This window comes from Rhodnius prolixus, unplaced genomic scaffold (assembly GCF_049639745.1).
Source record: "Rhodnius prolixus isolate KJV_2025 unplaced genomic scaffold, Rpr scaffold_1, whole genome shotgun sequence".
Lineage (NCBI taxonomy): Eukaryota > Metazoa > Arthropoda > Insecta > Hemiptera > Reduviidae > Rhodnius > Rhodnius prolixus.
In genome coordinates, this window is record NW_027411581.1 from 21004332 (window position 1) to 21026804 (window position 22473).

General features: G+C 30.3%; 2 protein-coding genes across 5 annotated transcripts; one reads left to right on the forward strand and one right to left on the reverse strand.

The window, feature by feature from the left end:
- Positions 1-237: 237 nt before the first annotated feature.
- Cds (CDP-diacylglycerol synthase) lies at positions 238-10448 on the reverse strand. Its single transcript, XM_074133858.1, has 10 exons — positions 10213-10448; positions 9864-9976; positions 7439-7535; positions 6461-6637; positions 6182-6384; positions 4905-5061; positions 2395-2547; positions 2084-2215; positions 1857-1991; positions 238-1062 (listed from the first exon to the last, which is right to left on the reverse strand). Exons 1-10 carry the CDS (start codon positions 10285-10287, stop codon positions 973-975), a joined length of 1332 nt encoding a protein of 443 aa, XP_073989959.1. The 5' UTR covers positions 10288-10448; the 3' UTR covers positions 238-972.
- Positions 10449-10743: 295 nt separating this feature from the next.
- LOC141457194 (uncharacterized) lies at positions 10744-16816 on the forward strand. 4 transcript variants are annotated; one of them, XM_074133846.1, is made up of 6 exons: positions 10744-11025; positions 11115-11147; positions 11295-11564; positions 11634-11899; positions 13778-14158; positions 15428-16816. In XM_074133846.1, the coding sequence occupies exons 1-6, from the start codon at positions 10861-10863 to the stop codon at positions 15942-15944; spliced, it is 1632 nt and encodes a 543-aa protein (XP_073989947.1). In that variant the 5' UTR covers positions 10744-10860; the 3' UTR covers positions 15945-16816. The 4 variants fall into 4 exon arrangements, with proteins under 4 accessions (XP_073989947.1, XP_073989951.1, XP_073989942.1 ...); XM_074133850.1 differs by lacking the exon at positions 15428-16816 and adding an exon at positions 14409-14561 and having other exon boundaries at positions 11115-11231; XM_074133841.1 differs by having other exon boundaries at positions 10748-11025; positions 11115-11231.
- The last annotated feature ends 5657 nt before the right edge of the window (positions 16817-22473 follow it).

Consider the following 22473-nt stretch of genomic DNA (forward strand, 5'->3'; position numbering starts at 1 on the left):
ATGAGTATTGCGGAGATTCAATGGCAAAAATATAAGTAAAAAATTAGGGTATTGGAAAAAAAAACTTAGGGTACATTAAAAAGACCACAAGATAACTTCTTGTAGGAATCGAATAATAATCAACTCGGTTTTCTACTCAAAAATACTTTTTCCTTGAACTTGTTATCTACAAATTGTTTAAAGCAAATAAGATTATTTATTTTTACATACTATTTTCATATGTAATTAATATATACGATTCGCTCCTAGTAGGGAATTTACATTTTTCAAAGAGAAAAAATGAATTTTTAATGATTTATGTATTTTTTTTTTGCACTTTCATCACATTACACATTTAAAATCTTTAATGACATTCAATTACAGTTCCATTCTAGATCGGCCCTAACAATTTTGCACATGATTACTCTTCAAGATGTTATGAGGATGTAATTTTTAAACATAATAGAATAATCAATACTTTTGAAGTTGTTTCTGACTTCATAAAACAAAATTAAATGTACTTTTTATTTATTCTTTCGGAGAGATCAAATTAGCACCCCGTAAAAGGAATGGCAAATTTTAAATAATAAAAGGTTTTTTCTTTCTTCATTTTCCAAAATTTTATCTTGTATCATAAATTCTCTTCAGCATTAATTTTAATTTTTTAATCACAAAATCTACTAATAATAAAAATGAAATATATGTGAGTCTGATGGTAACATTATTATAATAACTTTAAATTCTTTACTATAAACATATAAAGTTACTATTAAGGTCCCAATATATTCTAATCTTATCATTCGTAGATTTTAATGTAAAAAAAATAAAAATGAACCGCTATACATAAATAAATATAATCTACCAATCATCATTACAACTGAAATTGGTTAAAAATGTTCATGTTTTTTATTTTCAAAGAATACTTTCTGTACTTAAAGGTTTAAAATAATATTCTAAGAAAAAATGAAAAATATTTTCAAATCTGAGACGAATTTAGTGTTGACCCAAAATGCCTTGATTATGCAAAGCTTCCTTCAACATGTAATAAAGAGACAACTGCTGCTCCGGTTTCAAAGTTAGTACCTAGAAATGAGTTATTTAATTTTTCATTGACATTAATTATTTATTTATAGAGGCATGGTCCAAGTCTACAGTCCCAGCGTAATTAGTCTACAACGATTACGGGAAGCCTTGATTGAAGAATAAATAGAGATCGAACGTTATTACATATTATATGAAAAAAAATGGTCGAAGTTGGGTGTTTTTCAACGTTACGCTTTTTCGTGCAGTTTTTGACGATCAACCCTAATACAACTGTCCTACCGGACAGTTTTAATGACCGTTTTATAGCGGTTACTATTATTTTACGTTTGTAAAGATTTCCTACCATCACAATCAGCATATACGGGAGGACTTTAAACGGTCGATGAAATGTTGGATGAGCGCTGGTCCAGTTTCTAGGCGCCTTACATTAGCTCCATTAATTCCGGTGTGAAAGAGAGTTGAAAGACGATTTATTGTTCAAACCATCATCTCGTTTGGACAGGTGATTGATGGAAACCTTTTTTCTTCGTTAATCAGAACGCCGGACACAAGTTTAGAGAAAAGTGTAGGATAGATACTTTTATCTTATTGCTTGAGAATTTCGATTAATCTATTTTTCTTATTGGGGTTATTCTGGTATTGTTTGTAGTAAATTAAAATTGTTTATAGTAAAGTAGCTTCCGCCCCCGTCCACGACATCTAATTGGTAGTTGGACGTTAAGCCCCAACTGAAAAAATTGGCAATGACTTTACTTACTTAAATACTGAAAGTCCGCCCTTTAGTCGATGGCTTCAGAATGATTAGAATATAAATAAAACCACAATCATCTTACCTGTTGCAATATCTTTTGAGGTGAAGCAGTCTGAATAAAACTCGAAATATAAACGTTTACGAATGTTGCCATTAGATACTGACAATCGAAACGATCCATAATTCCACCATGGCCTGGAATGACATCTCCGAAATCCTGTCATAAAATAATTAAACAAAAAAAAGTTGGTAAATATCGGTTTAATCGCGTTTAAATTCATTTTTCAAAATTCGACTGTAATTTATAACCTTGATTTTAAAAGCTCTCTTGAAACCGCTAGCGAAGAATCCACCAAAAGGTCCTATCACAGAACTAAATAATGACAGAGAAAGAGAATGAAGTAGAAATGGGTAGGTTGTTATAGTACTCCCAAAGCCCAACTGTGAAAAATAAACTAGATTACTGCAGTTGAAATAATGAAATCTGAAGGAGAAATTTAAATTCCACACAGATCTAGTGCTTTTTTTCTCTATATAATAGATACTAACATTACTTAATATAATTAAACTAATTTAACTTAAATTATAATTATTTATCAAGAAATATTAACTAAACTTACTGCATTAGCAACATTCCCAATAAATTGGGGCAATGTATACTGCTGTGGTTTAAATAATGGTGATGGATCACATTCCATTGTCATTCGGCCTAAAGATTCTGAATATTCAATGGGACAGACAAAATACTGATACTGGCATAATATATACGATGCCTGAAAAGCAAATATTCATATTTTGATTACTATTTAAAACAATAGAAATAAATACCATAAGTACCGACCAAAAAGCTATGTTACGTATATGTAACATATTTTTAGATCACTTACTGAAAATCCTATTCAAATCTTCAATTTTTAATTTCTCTAACCAGATAAGAAATGTATTACGATCATGCCAAATTATCGATTTCGAATGTTCACAGGGAATATTAGAAACAGAAATTCCAGGAAGCTGACACCTTACATATAGGTAGGATCTTGCCAGGCCGTATCTACAACTTAGGACAAAATCCCTTATTCGGAAGTATCACTTTTAATTTTTCGCCCTGTTGAGATTTTCTTTAACTACATATATTTTACTTATTATAATCTACAACGTTTATTGAAACGTTTTGCTAAGATAATTCATTTAAGGACACTTCTAGCAGAGGAGGAGGTTAAACTTCCTCTTAAGAACCATATCAGTAAATTGCACGACTTACCACATTTTATATTTTAGGAAGGTTAAATGCATTGGAGAGTTCTAAGTTGAAGAAAATTCCAAAACAACCGGTAGTACTTTATTAATTAATCACTGAATTTTTCGAGCTTTGATTTTTTTTTTAATTTATTCTAAACTTTCTAAATCTTCTTACATGAATCAAAATTTTTATCTAAATAATTTTTCTGGCAGAGTTCGTTTTAGGCGATTGTTAAAAATGCTCCTTTTACACGTGTGTTTTCACCAATTTTTTTAAAATTTATTTCGTAACCACATTAATTTTTATGTTTTACTTTTTATTCTAGAGACGGTAATAATATTAAATTTTCATTTTCATCCTAAAAAAAAAAGTTACAAAATATTATTTAATTAATTCTTATATATGAAATTTCATATATTCATGTCTTCTGTCCTTGTGCTACGCTTTTCTAGAGCGTTGGAAGCCAAGCGACAGACTCACGTACATACCACACACAAATACCAAACTTTTTTTCTAAAATTCAATTTTTCTGACTCTAGGAACAGACTTCAAAACGAATATTTCCAGTTAAAACACAATTTATAAAACTTGGCTTGATCGCAATACATCCCCTCCCTAGTAAGGGCAATTAAAAAAGAAATCCAGAGAAAACATTACAACTTAAGCTTCCGACAAATTTTACTTAGTCAAGATACATATACAGACATAAATTCCGATAAAAAAAAACAAAAAACGTAGAATTGTGTTTTAATAAAGAAATCCACAAATATTAATTCAGCATATTATAGGAAACAGATAATTATAATTTTTTCAATTCAGAATAAAATTTGTCATAAATTCTATGTTGTGATTAAGCAACATTCAAAAAACAATAATGCGAATCAGATTAACTCCCGTCGACAAACGATATTTTTATTATTCTAACAAAAGCTTAAATTATTTAATGGACTATACCACGATCACGAAACTTATTAGACACATTAGAGATGCTTTTGTATACAATAAAATGATTAATCATTTTAATATTACTCCCTACTTTCTAATATAAACAAAAGAATGCCAATCCGCTCAATAAAAAGAATATTACACTATTATTATAAATCTATCAGTGCCTTATAGAAAACCCAATCTATCTAAATGTAGACGCCCATGAGCAAACGTTTAGATTGTTAGCATTTGAAATGTAAGGGATAAGGCTAAGTAGTTATGCATTGACATTTTTCAGTTCTACACTACATATTTTTTTTTAATTTTCGGGTCCATTTCGATGGTGACGCGCTTTTAAATTCAAAATATACATATATAAAAAAATATTTGGGTTTTACTTTTAAAAAATATAAGCAAAAAGACTAATCACTTAATTGAATATATGAGCTGTTCACTGCACAACCCGATTAACTCCAAAAAAAAAGTGGAGAAATGCGATGAAATTAACGTACATTGTTTTTTAAAATTCAAATAAATTAACTGTTATCATTCAGTGCCTGTTACTGAATTTGAGCTGAATTGTTCTAGAGAATAGAGTTAAAATGGCTTCAAATAAATTATTTATTATTCAATGGTCAAATAAAATTAGTCGTTTAATGTTGTTTATCTATATTATCTGGAAAATTTATTATAAATATGAAAAGCTACGTCTGAACCAAGTGCTTTGACAGTTAAATTTAAGATATTTCAAAAAGTGGAGTAAATCGATTTCTTTAGTGAACGGCTCATATGTTTCTCAAGCAAAAATAAAAAAACCAAAATAATAATTTCTGCTTAAACTTTTCGCAGATAATAAAAATAGAACTTTATCTACCAAATAAATATATTTCATAAAAATAAAGATAGTTTAAACTATACTAGTAATCACTATTACTAAAAATTTAATAATAAGAGAATACTAACAATTAGACCAAAAATTACTGTTGCGAAACCACCACCAATAAAACCTTCCCAAGTTTTCTTTGGAGACAATTTAATTAAAGGAGTCCTTCCAAAAAAGAAGCCAAATAAATACGCCCATACATCATTACACACTATCATTGACACAGGTACGATAAACCTATACAGAAACGTACAAGCATTGCTTTTAATGTCAAAACATAAATAAAATTTAAACAAATAGATGAATAAACACTAAACAAATATTTAACACTTTACTGAAGCAAAATAAGTCCATCGCGCTGTGCAATGAAATAACTTCAACTGATAAATGACGATTAATAATAATAAAAAAAAAGATTTAAAATCTAAAAATCTATGAAGTGTACACTTTCTACTAGTTGAAGTTCCTCTCCAATAGTATTCTAATTTCTTAATATTATATACTTTGATTTCTGCCGACTGTGAATTTATTCAGGTTAATGTTTCATAATTTCAATATGTAATTTCTTAAACAAAAACTTTCCTCCTACAAACTCTTTAAATCTAATTTTTCTTTTACGAACTAATAAACTATTGTTAATGGGAACAATATTTATTAATATGTACTGTATAGTTTCTTTATAAAAATTAATAATTGATTCCCTAGATTCTAGGGCCTAGAATACTGCAGAACCGTTCTAACACCGTTGGCCGTGGTACAATGTTTGGTTCATATGGACAATTACTTGGGTTCAATTTTACAAAAGATAAATTCAACTTTATCAAACCTCCTTGTCTGGTTATTTTTCAGAGACTGTGCCTACATTCACTGAAAACCAAACAAAATGGGGGCCAGAGTAGTTCTTCCCATAGTTGAGAAGAGCTTCGACTTTGCAGCTATTCCTGTAAGTCACTCATGAATCTAATATTTTCTTCACACAATTGCATCTAGATGAATTGTTTGTCATTTAAATAAAGGATACTTTTATCAAAGCTAGTTAAAAGTTCTCTAATTAAATTATTTATTTTACTTAATTTTTTGGCGCATCGACTACCACGGCCATTGGCGCCTTTAATTTCCCTTCCTTTTTGAACTTATTACCACTTTAGTTGGAATAGCAGATGTTCCAGCCACCTATGCGCATCCAATGCTGAACCTTGACCACAAGGTTGAGTGGAGCTTCAGGTATCGAACAATGATTCCACTCATTCTCTCTTGAAACTTTGATTCGATTAAGATTATTTTTAATTTTCATGCCCAAGAATAATATTTAGAGTGGAAATAAAAAAAAAAATAGAAATCTGCACTGTAAACTCACCAGATCAATCCCTGGAAAATATTCTGAATGATGAGATAACTCTGTGTTACCACAATGAGTAACGAAACATGCGTCCAAGCGAACAATGAAAATTGTTTCATATAATACTTATTAACCAAAGAGAGCACAAACCAAACGAATCCAACAATATAAAGACAAAATGAAATAAATCGGTGGTACGTCACCAACACTCTTAGAAAATCCTTAAAAAAAGAAAAAAAAGAACATTAAGAAAATTACAAATTAGGTTATCAGTCCAGAAAGTAAAAAAAAACCTACTGTTCGATTAATGGCGACGCCAAAGTAGTCAACCAGACTTTCTCCATAGAAAAAATAATTCGATGTGATTAAGAAGTACCAAGACAGAGACCGAAACCACGGAAGTCCATGTATTCGATATACTGCGTAACCAATGTTAATAATTTCCTCAAAACACTTTACTTGCACCAAAAGGGTCTGAAAAATACAAACAAAAATATAATTATCTGTTAATAGTAGATGACTGAGCGTACGGAACGAATCAAACTTCAGTAATTTGATATCTTAAAATAAAACAAAACTTTGTCTTTTTTTTTCTTTTGGAGGAGGAGGACAATAAGTCCAACTACTTATTGTCTTGGTCAGCGACATGCTACACTAATATTTTATCACTTGCTAAGGGTTCACTAAAACATTTACAAATTTGAAATTACTATAACAAAGCAAAACATGTAGTCGGTGAAAAAGAGTAACAGGACTAAATAAAATCAAGTCACTCAAGTATATACAAAATTTATCACAAGATTTTTTTTTTGTTTACAGTGAATAAATTTCGATTTCTTAAATGTTACTCATTAATTTTAAATTCATCTTACTGTGCATACAATTCTTAGGCGAAAACCGGTAAGAGAACCTAGTACCACAATACTTCATAGCTTGGCGGTCCAAGATTTTAACGTCTTAGGTGTTGTGGCACACACATTTTAAAAATGGTGATGGATACCTTAGAGAGTGGTAAATAATCTACAGCCTCATTCACTATTAAAGCATTAAGCAACATTAAGTAACAAACATTCGCTGAGTAAAAATCACAAGCTTCAAAACAAAAAAAAAGTTCTATTTACAAATTCACAGTGTTTCCTTAAAATAACCTATCTTTCAGGTTGACTAAATGGACTTAATACTTTTTTCAAACATTCTACATTTTATTAAAACTGATATTTTTTACATCGTGATTTAATTCAGCAATAAATATAAACTTAATTATAAAATGCTTACCGTAATCATAAGTGCAAGAGGTCCCCAATAAATAATCAGACCAAACAGTCCAATCATAAGAAGAGTAAAAATTCCTCTTATTATCCAGTTTCTCCATCTGTAAGCAAGAGAAAGTAAATCAATTTAAATTTAACTAATAAAATTCACATATAATCTGAGCAGTTTCTAATCCTTAAAACTTGCTAATGCCTAAGGTCAAGAATTTAACTTCTAAGGGCCATTAAGTCACTTTACCAGAATTACAAGGCGATAATTCGACTAAATGGGAGAGTACATTTAAAGAACAAAGAGATTTAAGGCAGGGTGAGAGCCTAAGTCCTTTGCTTTTTAGTGTAATTATGAACAAGATACAAAAACTTTGCCAGAAAAATAACTTCAAAAGAAACAATAAGTAACTAGAAAATAAGACCAATTTATGCTCAGTCGCCATTACGAGTACAAATCAACTGCAGAATGAAATGGTCCTGATAGCGAATTTGAATGAACATCATCAGCGTTCGGTAACTAAATGGCTTGAAGTTCTCATAGAAAGGAAAGGCCTAAATCGCTCTAACTAATACTAATTTAATTTAAACAAGAGATCTTCCAAAATAATTTCAACTTTTTTTCTTTAATTTTTCTCTTTTAGAAAAGCACGCAGATTTGCATGTCAATGTTCACACCATTTGACTTATGAATTATACAAAGCTTTGAATTGGATCCATAGATTAAAAAAAATAATTATTTAAATTTATTTTATTTTCAAATTCTTATCGTAGTTGACACATTGATATATGTCAAAGAGTAGGTAAAAAAAAAATGAGGAATTCTTTTTTTTTAATGGATATATATATATGTTATACAGTATAAATTAAATTATATATATGTATATATATAGATTCAAGGTTTTTTAGCTCCTCTTACTTCCAATAAGAGTAAGTACTGCAATCGTGTCCAATTTGTAAAACCGAGCTTTCATCGAAAATAAATACCTGTTTAAGGTTCAAGAACACGATGTGAAGAGTATTTACGATACAAAATATCTCAAGAAATAAAACTCGCGGGAGGTTCCAAGCTAGATTAGTTTTGACAAAATTACCGTCGAAAATGCGACTTTACAGAAACAATTTTCAATATAAGATTTTACGTTACTTATTTTACTTATTCCCCCAAAAATGTATTTTTTTTATTTAGGGGGAGTACAATCTCTCACCTTGTCATAAAATTTTCTATTTTAACGACTTTATAAATTTTACAATACATATTAAAATAATATTAATATTTTATATGTTTACTAATATATGTATAACAATATTATTTTGTTTATCTGTTTGGTGGGTTTCATTTAGTCTGATTCATTACAGCTTCTTCAATCCTGGCGAAAACATCAATGCCGAATCGTGTTGTAACCAAATTGACGTAATGCATCAGAATTTGGCAATAATGAAGTCATCTTTAGTCAATCGAAAGGGGCCCATTCTGTTGCATGACAACACTCGGCCACATATCTCACGTTTGACTACCCGAAAATTGTTGGAGCTTGGCTATGAGACTCTGCCACACCCGCCCTACTCACCGGACCTGTCGCCTACTGATTACCATTTTTTTTAGACACCTGGACTGCTATTTACAAAATAAAAAACTTATTGACCAAAAAACATTAGATGCGTTTTCTGAATTTATAAATTCTAAGGATTCCAAATTCTATACAGAGGGTACGGTAAAGTTACCCAAACGTTAGCAGAAATGTATAGAAAGTAATGGAGACTATTTTGATTGTTAAAACATAAATCATTAATTTATATTTTTCTCTTTTAAAACCATAATCCTGCCTTATTTTCCGGACAACCCAATAATAAGTGCTTGATAGGCTGCTCCTAATTCGCCAGAAAAACATCTTCTCATCGTCGTCTACTATCGCGAAACTGTCACTCTCCTATCCACCAAGCTCACCTTGTAGTGCACACAATCGCCACTACCTATCAGTCCTCTTCTTTCAAGTTATCCAAGGCTCTTCCTCCTCTCCTATTTACCCAATCCTCACAGGAGTTCCTCAAGTGAGCTGAAGTGTCGATGTCTTCGCGATCAACTGATTGCGTGGTACATAAGGGCATCCTTCGCATTCACTTCATCACTATCCTGAGTTAGCCGACTCATAGGCCATCGTTAGATGGCCCTCCTTTCATTCTTTCAATATATTTTGTTTATACATTATGCACAATCACATCTACTTGAGGCCAAAGGGGAGTTGTGAATTAAATAAAGAGAGTTCAAAATAAATATAGATTGTTTAAATGCCGCATGAAAGAAAACAAACTTACCAAAAAATAAATAAGACATAGGAAAAAACAGCATTTCTGTTATCAGTAATGGTTAAATGTTCTGTTAAACCCAATGAAAGTACTCTTTCTGAAACAGGCATATTCGGAACAGTATTGAAACAAACCTTGCAGGTAGACCACTAAGTGCTGAGTCCAGTACTTCCGGGGTTTTATCCGTTCCCTGGGGTATAACATGGGATACATCAATCTTGTCATCTTCTGAGTCTGCATCTTCTTTCTAAAAGATTTACATATAATCTCCATACATATTGATTGATATTAGAAAAAAAAATAAGGATCCATTATGTAAGAATTTCTCTTGAAGGGTTTCCTTTAAAGAAGTACAAAATATTAAAACGAAATTAAGCAGATAAACAAAATTATTAATCTCTGAATTTAAATATGATGAGTTTGAACAAATCCCTTATATTTAAAATCATATAGTTTATATATTCATAAAACTATGAAACTTACATGGTCACTCTCACCCTCTGATGATTTGGGGCTTAGTTCTTTCTTTTCTGGTATTCTTTTTCTAAGATCTTCCATTTTTAAAAAATCTAACTAAAACGAAAAAAATTATAAATTAATAGGTTCCAGGATAATCCTTTCATTATGAACACTCATAATGCTGATAGAAACTTCCCTATAACCGACACAGCAAGAGCTACACAGTAACTAAACTAAGCTAAACATTCAACAATAGTCACAGTCATGATCCTGCAATCGACATTTCATACCAACTATTACTAAATAAAAATCCCGGTTCACAGTTACTGAAATATTAATTTCAAAAGAAAACTGCGAAATGGGAACGATTTTTTTTTAAATTCTAATTATCTTTGAAGTTTACATATTATTAAAAAACATTTGAATACAATAGATAATATGAAATTAAAATATCAAATACTGCGGCGCACGCCCAACTTCAGCGCTGCTTGATCAGACCTTTTATACTGTTTGTGTTTATGCTGTCAGTATATACAGCCTTCTACGATTACGTCCCCACTTTACGCAAATTACCTATTATCTGAAATGCTCCAGTGTTGTAGTTTGTAGACAGCAGCCAGCTGCTCTCTACAGCTGTCAGCGTTAGTCAATTAGAATTTGCTACTGCTACATATGAGTTTCGAATCAGCTGGGGGTAGATCACGCCCACGTATTGGTATAGGGGTCTCTATTGGCAGGCTAGAAATTTTTTTTGTAAACAATAACAATTATTTAAGTTTAACAAATTACTCCTTCTGCATATTGGCAGATAGATTTATTTTCATCACAAAGTTTAGAGTAGGTCATAATAGTTATAAATAGAACTCAATACTTTGTTTCGGTTTTACGAGGAAGAAATGGCTATTTATAAATACAAACTTTTATAGGGAAATGAAAAACAAGACTTAACATTAAGTAAGGTAATTATGACTTTGCAACACATTAATATTTCGCCTTTAGATTGCAGTACAGATAATGATGTGCGAGAAAATACTGGGTCACAGGTAAGTAATAACATAATTGGGCAATACACATAATATTTTAAAGATACATTAAACTATTTTTAGATGTACGTCCGAACGAGTAAAAGTCAAGAATCTTGTCGAAGTGAATCACAAACTTCAAGTCACACATCGACAAGTGTGGAAATTTGTCGTATCTGTCATTGTGAAGGGGACTCAGAAGGAGGTTTAATTGCCCCTTGTTATTGTTCTGGATCTTTGCGATTTGTGCATCAAACATGCCTGCAACAATGGATAAAATCATCCAATATTAGGTGTTGTGAATTATGCAAATTTCAGTTCATAATGCATACAAAAACTAAGCCGTTTATGGAAGTGAGTGTTGACAAATCACATTGCTTTGAAATGTCATTCTTTTTTAATTACTAAATCATATATTTTCAGTGGGAACCTTTGGAAATGACTGGATTCGAAAGGCGCAAATTGTTGTGTGCAGTGATGTTTCATGCAATTGCGTTAACCTGTGTTGTTTGGTCACTTTACGTTTTAATACATAGAACTGCAGAAGAAATACACTACGGTTTGCTGGAATGGCCATTTTGGACTAAATTAATAGTCGTTGCAATTGGTTTCACCGGTGGTGTTGTTTTTATGTACATTCAATGTAAAGCTTATATGCAAATTTGTCAGAGATGGAAGTCTTTTAACAGGTAAGTTGTGATTATTTATTAAATTATTTCGGCAAAAGATTGCATTTTGAAATTGTGTTTAAGAATTAAAATGAAATAATTTTTTCTTTAATAAGCACATTAGTTGATTGGAAGATACCATTCAACGCATAAGCGTTTGATTAGTTTGCAAATGTTTTAAAATTTTGTTTTGTCAAATATAACTAAAGATTTATGTTTTTTAAATTTTTGTTGTTTTTTTTAATAATCTAGAATTGGAATGACATTGTTATTATTACTTACAGTTTAAATTCAAATAATTTTACTTATTAAATCACTTGTTCTTTATATAGAAATATGTTATCTGGAAAATTGATAGTAAATTAATTGTGATGGTAAGGTTATTTAAGAGAAGATTAGAATAAAACTATATAATTTCTCCTAAATTTCTTTTTAGGTTGGGAAATATTAGATACATTTTGATTTAACAATATTTATAAATTAATCGTCGTTGGCATCTATTAAAAAGTCGAGGCCCACAAAATCCATATTTACATAAAATTTGGAATGAAATGACACTTCATTCACGAAAATGGGCTCTCGTGTCGATAATTTGAAACGATGGCAACACCTATTCTTAGTACTTGTAAGAGCGGGATAGCGCTCCAACGTTACGTAGGGAAACCCTAATCCCTTCATTCTACCAAATTTGAACGAAATCGGTTTAAGATTTACAGAGTTATTAGTAACAATAGTTTTAGAGGGGGCCTTACATACACGGGGCTAACTCCTCTCCCACGGAATGTAGAATATCGAGACCCCTAAAAGGCCCATCTACATGAAATTCCGAATTCATTTTCGGCAACTTTTTCATCGAAATCTATTAGATCTGGGGAAATTACAGTTGTAAAGGAGGATTTGCACTATATTAAAAAGAAAATTTGGGAATTTTATCTTTTATATAAAAAGAGAAAAAAATTGTCAAAGTTGGGTGTTTTACAACGATACGCTCTTAAGTTTTGACGATCATCCCTTAATAACGGTTATTCTTTGAGATTATTTAACACTATGACAGGTACCTTTTTCTTTAATAAAGCTGTTTATTAAGACTCAGGACTGAAAATGAGTTTTCAAAACTATTTTTGAAATGTGCTTACAATTCTGTAAGTATATTACTTTCGGGATCTGTATTTTTTTTTTGTATAAAAATAAACTAGGACAGAAGTCGTGGTAGGTTGCTAAGAAGAGAGAACTTCCAATTTGACACAATTTTGCCTTTAAAAAATCGTCATATGATTTTTTACACACTATCACGTGCCAAATAACCCTTACATTTGTTTAAATAAATAATTCAGTCTCATCCAATTTTTAATTGAGTTACCTCTCCCCTATATACACATGAAACTCTTATTTCACGTAATTGTATTGACCTTTTATTGTTACAAAACAATTGATTGAGTTAATATTTTACCTCATTTGTTTTTTGTGTTGTCTTCTGAAACAAATTCGAGCGTTTGCTTAGGTGGATCCCAAATAACTTTTAATTTACTCATTATTGTCATCTTTAACATCTGAACTTCATTTTAACAAATATAGGGATGTATACATTAAATCCTTCTTCTTTAATAACCTAAATCTGATCAGTTTCTTTGCTGAAATGATATTACTCGTACGTTTAATTTTCAATCTATCAACAATTTTTTTTTTCAAACTTTTTACAAGAATGACAAAAAAACCCTTAATTATTACACGTTTGTAACTTTTTTGAGACATTTAAAAATTAAAAAATATAAATAACTTTTAAAAAACTTTGATTTTGAATCTGTATATTCATATTTTGTTGCCAATAATAAAATAAATACATTTGATGTGAAGCAATGAATCTTTTCAAATAATAATCTTGTAGTCTGCCTTTTGCAGAGTAATATATGTGCAAAATGCACCAGAAAAACAACCATTGAATGTTCAACCCTCAGCGCCTCCACTTTCTGCAGATGGAAGTTCCAGTACAAGCCAAAGAAACGATACAAAAACTAGAACTGTTCCTGAAAATGGCAATTATAAAGATGAAACAAGTATCGATTTAAAAGGAGTTCGTAATTTGCATATATTTTTTAACGATGAAAGTAGTGTTTGTGTTCAGAATGACCAGTACTGTGGTTCTGATGAAGGTGATGGAAATTTGGAAGGTGTTACTGTGGCTCCTGTAAGTAATCAAAGAAATGACGATGTGGCAACTTCATGGCACATTAAAATCGGAAAAGGTTCTGGGGCAGAATCATCTGTAAATACTGCCCAAAGGTAAATTAATTTATTATATTAAACAATATTTTTCTTTTTGGTTTTATTTCATCACCCAAGCTAAAATTTTTGCAGCAACGTTCAAAAATAAAAAAATATAGCAGTTAATAGATTATTTCATTTTAAGTTCAGACGTATAGCTATATCCGCTTTTGTGTTCGTTTTTGTACCCCATATTTACACCAAATAACAAAAAATGTTTTAATTTCTATATCAGAGTTATATGATTTAAATACACATTGTTCAACAGTATTTCAAAAACTTGAGAAGCAGATTTAATGAAGAAATTGGAATGTTTTTTTTTAATTGGCAATGCGTTTAAATGACAAATAATTCCTTCAAATTGGTGGGACGAACTGGCTAATTTAATTAATAATTTGATGATGAATAATAAAAATTATAATGCTTCAATTGATAATAGAAAAATGGTTAGTATTACTAAAAATCTGCTGTGAAAACATAAGACTTTCTCCTATCAAAACTTACGTAATTAAATTTTCTTGAAATTTGAAGTTTTTACTAAAAGAAATAGTTGACTTAAATATTACTCAGTTCAATTTTTTCACTGTCATAAAAGAAAAAGCATGACGATACTGTTCTTGCAAAGACCATCAGTATAAAAAGAATCAAACCAAGGTGATAAACCTAATACACTTTATGTCCAAGTTCGGAAAAAAAATCCTTTCTGTTAGCTTAGAGAATTTCAGAAAAATTCGAAAAGACATTCTAAACTGATGTATTTCCGATGGATTTATATTCTTCCAATTTGTGATTTTCGTACTCCTATATAGTTGTTAGATCTGTACAATACTAATTTCGGACTTTAGAGGTGCGCTTCAAAATCCGCTTAAACATTTTCAAGTTTAAACCAAGAAACAGTGAACAGAATTTCGACTAAGTTATGTGGTACTTTGGGTGGGCTTATTTTGTTCGAAAGCTTTTCATTTCAGATTTTAATTTTCCGCGATCATTTTGAATAATGCAAGCTTATCTCGCAGACAGATAAAACTCAGATATTAACCAACATGTAAAAGCCATTTTATCCTTCGAACAAGGGATTCCGTTAAAAACTAAAATCCGCAATAATGCATTATTTGTTTTTTAAGAGTAGTTGGGTAATAGAAAAAAAAATCTTAGAAAACAGCAAACAGAAGTAATGTTTTCTCTATAATTAGAAATAATTTCTGCTTTTGGGAATTTAATTATTACAAACTCTACCTTTATGAGTTTACCAGAAAATTTATTAATTTTTTCTATGTTATTTCTTAGGAATAATGAATCTGAAGGGAAAATAATATCCAGTGATTCAAATGATTGTACAAGGAACACGAAAGAAGATAGTGTAGCTGCTTATAAACAAAACGATGTGAATAGTGCCAATAAAAGTGATTCAGTTTTAAAACTTCAAATTAAAAAAGCAGAAATAGTTATTAAATTTGGGCAAAAATCAAATGGTGAATTAGCTAATGAAGAAGTTCCAATAAATGAGAGAAAAGATACATCGGTAAATATTAAAATTGATGATAAAGAAAGTGAACCAATCGTAATAGATGTTGTTAAAAAAGCTCCTATCGTAGAAACTACCAAAGATCCTGTACAAATACGTTTTGATTTTTCACAAAATGATGAAGAAAGAGCAGTTGATAAAGACGATTCATATTCAACATGTAAACTTTTGCAATCAGGTTGTAGTGAAAATTCATTTAATTCAGAAACTGATTCTGGCTCTCATTCTCCATTGCTTTCAAGTAAACTTAACCTTTCGTTAGATCCCGCCAGAGATTAAGACTGAATGCGTTTTTTTTTTTCTGGGCCCTTTAAAAAGTTCGTTCCTTAAATTTAAAACCTTTTTTGTTTTTTTTTTTTTTTTAAAGTTGTTAAAAGCGCTTTGTGTTTGTTATATAAGTTAGAGAGGTTGGATGGTGTGTGTACAAAATGCAGCAACTACTTCCCTTTCTTGTACTTAATAAAGAAGAAGAACAAAATAAATTATTCGTGTTAAAAAATATTTACCGGAATATTTATACATTATACATATGCTGCTTTATTTTTTACTAAAATATGAATTAGGTCTAGAGCTTAACCTTTTACAAGGAATGTTGAAATAAGATAGCTTTAAGGTGTTTATTATTATGATTTTAGTGATTTCTGCTGTGTGGACTGTTTAGCTGGTCAACACGAGAAACTGTCTGCCTTCCCCTAAAAGTTATATAATAAGTAGCACAGTGCTTCCCTCTATTTATAGAATTATTTAACTAAACTTTTGCTTTGTTTGCCGGGGACCAGGAAGCATTTCGTTTGTACAGATGGGGATGTAGTTTTTACGAATAGTTTGCAGGAGATGTCAACACAAATACGCTATAATAATATTGCGACTTGATGAAAGATACCTCCCCAACTGAAGATCAATTCGGCGTTTTTAAAAAAATTGCATTTGATGCTAGAAAAGTAGCAATCGAAAGGGTTCTTCGAAACAAAATAAATTACCTACCAAGGCGTGCACAGAATGAACTAACTCCTGTGGCTGCAATTGTCAGCTGCTTCCTGCGAAATGATCTTATTAGATTGACAATTAGCACTTCTATTTTATTACTATAAAGAAAGAATCTTCTTTTCCATATTTGCAAACGAAATCCTCGATCTTCTGCATATACAGGATGATCCATTTAAAACGCACCAATTGCTAATAACTTTTTAGGAAAGCGGAAATCCGGAAAACCCTATTAAGTAAACTATAAGTTTTTTTTGGACTAGATTTCAGATTTTTCACCCTCGACGCTTTATCTTCATTTTTGGCGGAGTTACGGCCAAAAAACTGATCGGAGTTCATAAGGACCACTGGTTTTGACAATGATTATGAAAACTACATAAAAAATTGTGAAAAATGACGTTGACCCCGTTTCGATATCCCTAATATTTGTCGAGATATTTTAGATCAAATTTACAATTTTCTCTATTCTTGGTCGGTTTTCATTATTAATTTTCCACCAGAAATACACGTTTTGGGAGGTCCTCTGACTGCAAAAAATGTTATTTGTGACGCTAAAAAAAAAAAAAAATAATAATAATAATTGAATATTTCAAAAAAGTAGTAATGTAATGGTTGTGGGAGAATCAGAATAAATTTGTTTCATCATCAAATAAAAGCATTCATCACCTCATATGCAAGACTTCTTGACCTATGATTACGGTAAGAATATCTTGCCAGGGAGGTGCGGTAGTTGGTCTAGTGGTCAAGAGCGTGGCTTTGTAAGTGGGAGATCCCCAGTTCGAATCCCGGGTATGTAATAATTCATAAATACATTTTAAATAAAATTTAGACATAAATTTGAAAAGTAGACCTAAAAAAACATAGTTTATTTAATAGGGTTTTCCGGATTTCCGCTTTCCTAAAAAGTTATTAGCGATTGGTGCGTTTTAAATGGACCATCCTGTATATGAATGGCAATTTATTTTTGAAAATTTGTTAAAGTTTTATTTATTTAGATAATCGAATTGAAGATTGTTTGTTATGCTGGGACTTCAAAGATAATGCTTCCAGAGTAGGGATCAGTTGAGTCATATGCCACCCCTCCCGGTTTTTTTTTAAAGTAAAACTTTATAATAAACTAATTTTTAACTACTAAAAATGTTTCAAGAAAAACCGAGTTGACTGGCCTTTTTAAATAAAAATCGATATATCATTTTTTAAATTTTTAATTTATTATATTTATCAGTAAAAATGTAAATTAAATAAATTAAATATTTGTTTTTCCTGAAAAAAATTATTAGAAAAATGCAGGGGATAGGTCTGCACAATATCATTCATGCTTGTGAGTGCTTTGATCTTACAGGTAAGAGATGCCATACCTTAAGGAAACATTTCAAAAACTATTCCTTTATATATATATGTTATTATTATATATAATAATTATACATAATATGTATACTTATTATATAAATATATATAAAATAATAAGCATACAAAATATTTATACTTAAAATGTTAATTGGCCTCCTCCTTGAAAACGTCTTGCGGGCGCCAATGCGTTCACATACATTATGTTTCCTCCCGAATAGAATCAGTTGGAATTGAAATACCTTAAACAGCATTTACATTTTATAAACGATTATTAGTGTTAGAACATCGCAATAATACTTAAAAACTAACCAGGTTTAAGATAACACGTTTTCCATTATTCACATGAAAAATTCTCTGTGATCTCTTATTCATTATCTATGTGCAAGCTCTTTATCAACTTTTTAATCATAAAAGTTGAATATTTTAGCTTAATTTGTGCTCTCTGAAAGCTTAATGTCTCATTTTATGTTGATAATTATTCAAAAACAACCCTTAAATGCAAAAGGATTAGAAAAAAAAACATTTCTAGGATATTTATTTATTTTTCGAAGCAAAAAAAGAACATCATGATCTCATTTATTTTAACTTCAGACTGAAAAATTAAATTTTGCTTTTTGAATTTCAAATTTTACTTAATACAGCCATGAGTATTTTGATTTCTGAACAAAAAATATACTTCTCGAAGTCCACTTATATGCTTGAAAGGGGCGGGTGCTGGTCTAGTGGTCAAAAGCGTGGCTTTTAATGGGAGATCCCCAGTTCGAAACCAGCGTAAGACTACTTTTTATTTGTTAGAACAAACTGTTTACTGTAAAGTATGAGCTTCCGCCCCGTCCACGACACCTAATTGGTAGTTGTACGTTAAGCCCACCCTGAAATAATAGGCGATTACTTTACTATATGCTTGTAAGTTGAAACAATTGACTAAATTGAAAGCAATAAATTATCTTTTCTTAATAATTTCTTTAGTAAAAAAATATATATAAATACATACTTACATATTTTTAAAAATAAATAAATGAGTTCCAGAAGATTTTTGTATGATTTATGATTTATTTTTTCATTTATCGAAAGTGTAGAACTGCAGTTAGTGTCTTAGATTAAAAGCAGATTAATTAGAAGTAGTTAAATTTCTAATACCAAACGTTTATCGTAAATTATACTTTTAGAGAAAAAAAAATAAACGATCTAAACAGCTTTTGTAGCCAGAATTTAACTGAATGAACTGCGTTTGTATAAACCCTCTTAGCAGAAGTTTGTCGTAAGAGCGCCCGTATTTACTGAATCTGTTTAAATTTGTTCACTATTGTCTTACACATACAACCTAGGACCTAAGCAGTAAATTACGCAGTACATTTTCCTCATAAAAAGTTGATACATTTATTTTATTTTTTCATTTTGTCACAAAATCTAACGTTAGCTATATTTATATATTTTGCGGGTAAGAAAGGGAAAATTCCGAACATTCGTAATTTCAATAAATAGTTCCGGAATCGCAGTAACTGTTTAACACATTAAATGAGTTATGTGGCATGTTTTTACAAGATAGAATTCAGAGGTTTAAAGAAGAGGGGGACGTGAACTGTCTAAAAAATAAAAAATAAAACACCTTGAAGCTCAGAATAATTTTAATTTCTTAAATGTGTTCTCTTCCAAAGAATGAATCAAATGTTGAACATATGCATACATCTATAATGCTGATATTGTCAGAAATTGTGGAGAATGTGGTAGGAAGTCACATATCTGTATGTGTCTAAAAGAACCTGAAATAGATGAGCCCTTCGCTGAAGATAAATGTAAATCCTCTAGTCAAAACAAAACAACGGATAAAATCAATGTTAATATTCATTTCGATTGTTACATTTATATGCCTTTAAGGAAAGTCAAAACTGGGCTGTTTTAATTTTTAGCCACATTGTCATGTTTGAATAACCGCAGAACCTAGGCGAGAGTGTTTATTTTAATATTCGCTTTGATAGCACTTATTAAACGCTTATTCTTCAGGAAAGGATGTATTTTATTTTATCTATGGTAATATTTAATATTTTTTCATTCAAGAGTGAAATTGTCATTTATTTACTTTGACTTACATCTTTCCTAAAAAAAAAGAAACAAAAAAAAGCATTATTATCATCACAATCTTAATTTCATAGGAAATTATCATAGAATTTCAAGAGATTATTTTGAATATATAATTATATATGTAATGTATTTTAACTGAATTTACAGAATGCGTTGGTATTGTTTATCTCATTTCCTTTACCAGCTCTTCCATTAGATAAACTCTCATGTTTTGTAGTTATTGTCGTAAATAAGAATGGTGTATAATAAATTGTATGGATACCTTATTTTTATATTTAAAATAAAAAACAATAATTACCCAAAAGTACACACGCTTATGTTTTCATTAATATTATTATGAACGTAAAAAAAAAAAAAAAAAATCGTTTTGCTCATAAAATAAAAACATGATTTCTGTAAATCCGTGTTAATAATTGACTGATGTTAAGGTAAGTTAAATAATAAACAGTTATAATATTGTTGTTTATCTGAATATGTAACTATTTGTGATATACTGTATATGTAAAAAAGTCACCTTAGAGAAGAAGTCTTTCTTAAAAAAAATATTTTTTATATTACTGTACAATAAGAAGCTTCTTTTAATTTAAGATTTTATATGTATACATATATACATAATATAATTAAATTGTACATATTATAATTGATGAAATCGATTAAAACAGAAAAAAAGTATTAGTTTTGTCCTTAAAATCCAGCAGAATTTTTCCATACAAAAAATCTGATATGATCCCCAGCATTAAAACAAAAAATATATCAAAGAATCTATTCCGTAACTTACTTCTTCTGGTTAACTATTTATCTTCAAATTTGAAATTTATTTTACATATTTAATACAATTTATCTGATAAGGCCGCGCATAACTATGAAATGGCAATCTAGAGGTCAGCCTAATCACTATTCTTTCCTCGCTCCTTATTCTGTAGTTGAGAATTCTTCGTAGCTTCCTGCAAGCCCATAGCATTGAGCAACTCGACTATCTTCACAGCTAAACTGAAACTTAACTTCTTTCATTTTATCGGTAGTAGCGCGTATTTTATTATATGCCTAACTGCGTCCGTACTTTCATCTACAATCAGAGGTAGGTTAATCAGTATAGAGATTTTGCCTTCACCTAAGTTTCCCGTCTCGCATTACCCTTGCGGAATATTGACTAAATGCCAGTATTTTCCGACAAAGCTCAGTATCCAACTACCGGATTAGGTGTCGCGGTCTGCGAAGGCTTAATATCAAAATTTTGCTATCAAAGAAAAGGTTAATATCAGGGTTTGAACTGAAATTCCTTTTATTTTCATGAACATGTTTAAAACAGTTACATCAAAAGCATTCTGCACGCCGTATTGAATTCTTTAAAATTTTTATCCAGTACCCTAGTGAAGTTCGTTTCGTGAAACGAATTATTCCTTGCGATGAAAAAATGGATTTATTTCGAAATCCAAACCACCCTTTTTAGTTTTTATAAAATATCATATCTATTGAACATTTAGTACTGTACACGCATGATATCTTGTCTTGCAATTTTAGTATTTAACTGCGTATAAAAAAAAACCTCATTCACGGACAGTCACAAAGAAAATTTATAAAAACCACTTATTTTGTACTCAGGGCCCTCATATTTCCATGGAAACCTCGGTTGAGAAAACCTGCCTGATTCAAAACTAAACAATTATAATTCATACTGTGATGAAATGATCCTTATCTAAATCTAATAATGCAATTTATTATAATTAAAAATGTAATCATAAAAACATTTAATAATCATTTTAATGTTTTTTAAAAAAACATGTTTGATCATTACTTTTATATTACAGGCTTAAATGAATAATTACTTCATTTCTTAAGATCAAAATCTTCCTCGCTCTTTAAAATAAAATCTAGATTACGGATAATCTAAAAAAATTAGCAAAATAGAAACCAAGCTGGCAGACAAACTAGAAGTCCTTGATGGAAAATCTTCCTCCATAATTTCTTCTTTTTTTTTCTTATTTAAGGCGTGACAAAATCCAAGGTTATTGGCACCCGGAGTTTTCTTTAGTGCACTTTCAATCTCCAGACAGAGTTTTCTCGTTGTCCATCATTGGATGGTGAGCTGTAAGAAGATCCTAGGAAGAGAAAATCTAAGGGCCAGCAACTGGATTCGAACCCGTGATCTCCTGCGTTGGAATCCAGTATTCGCTAACCACTCAGCTAATCCCTCTCCAAAACACCAATTAAAAAATTTGTTACAAAAGTGAAGGTGAAGAAATTCAGCTCATTTTTTTGGTATATGAAAGCTAAGGGTGCAATTTTGTGTTAGACTAGAAAATATATTGTTAATTTTTCAACGACCAACTAACTTTGTGAAAGTACAAAATTCGAGGTACAAAATTGATATTTTTAATAACTCTGAAAGTAA

Excerpts from the sequence above, each read along its gene's own strand:
- Cds (XM_074133858.1), bottom strand. The coding sequence starts at position 10,287 with ATGGAAGATCTTAGAAAAAGAATACCAGAAAAGAAAGAACTAAGCCCC. Across the intron at positions 9,977-10,212 it reads CAGAGGGTGAGAGTGACCAT|AAAGAAGATGCAGACTCAGA; the intron begins GTAAGTTTCATA and ends TAAATCTTTTAG. Across the intron at positions 2,548-4,904 it reads CAGTAATTTTTGGTCTAATT|GCATCGTATATATTATGCCA; the intron begins GTTAGTATTCTC and ends TTTGCTTTTCAG.
- LOC141457194 (XM_074133841.1), top strand. The coding sequence starts at position 10,861 with ATGAGTTTCGAATCAGCTGGGGGTAGATCACGCCCACGTATTGGTATA. Across the intron at positions 11,565-11,633 it reads AAACTAAGCCGTTTATGGAA|TGGGAACCTTTGGAAATGAC; the intron begins GTGAGTGTTGAC and ends ATATATTTTCAG. Across the intron at positions 14,159-15,427 it reads TCTGTAAATACTGCCCAAAG|GAATAATGAATCTGAAGGGA; the intron begins GTAAATTAATTT and ends GTTATTTCTTAG.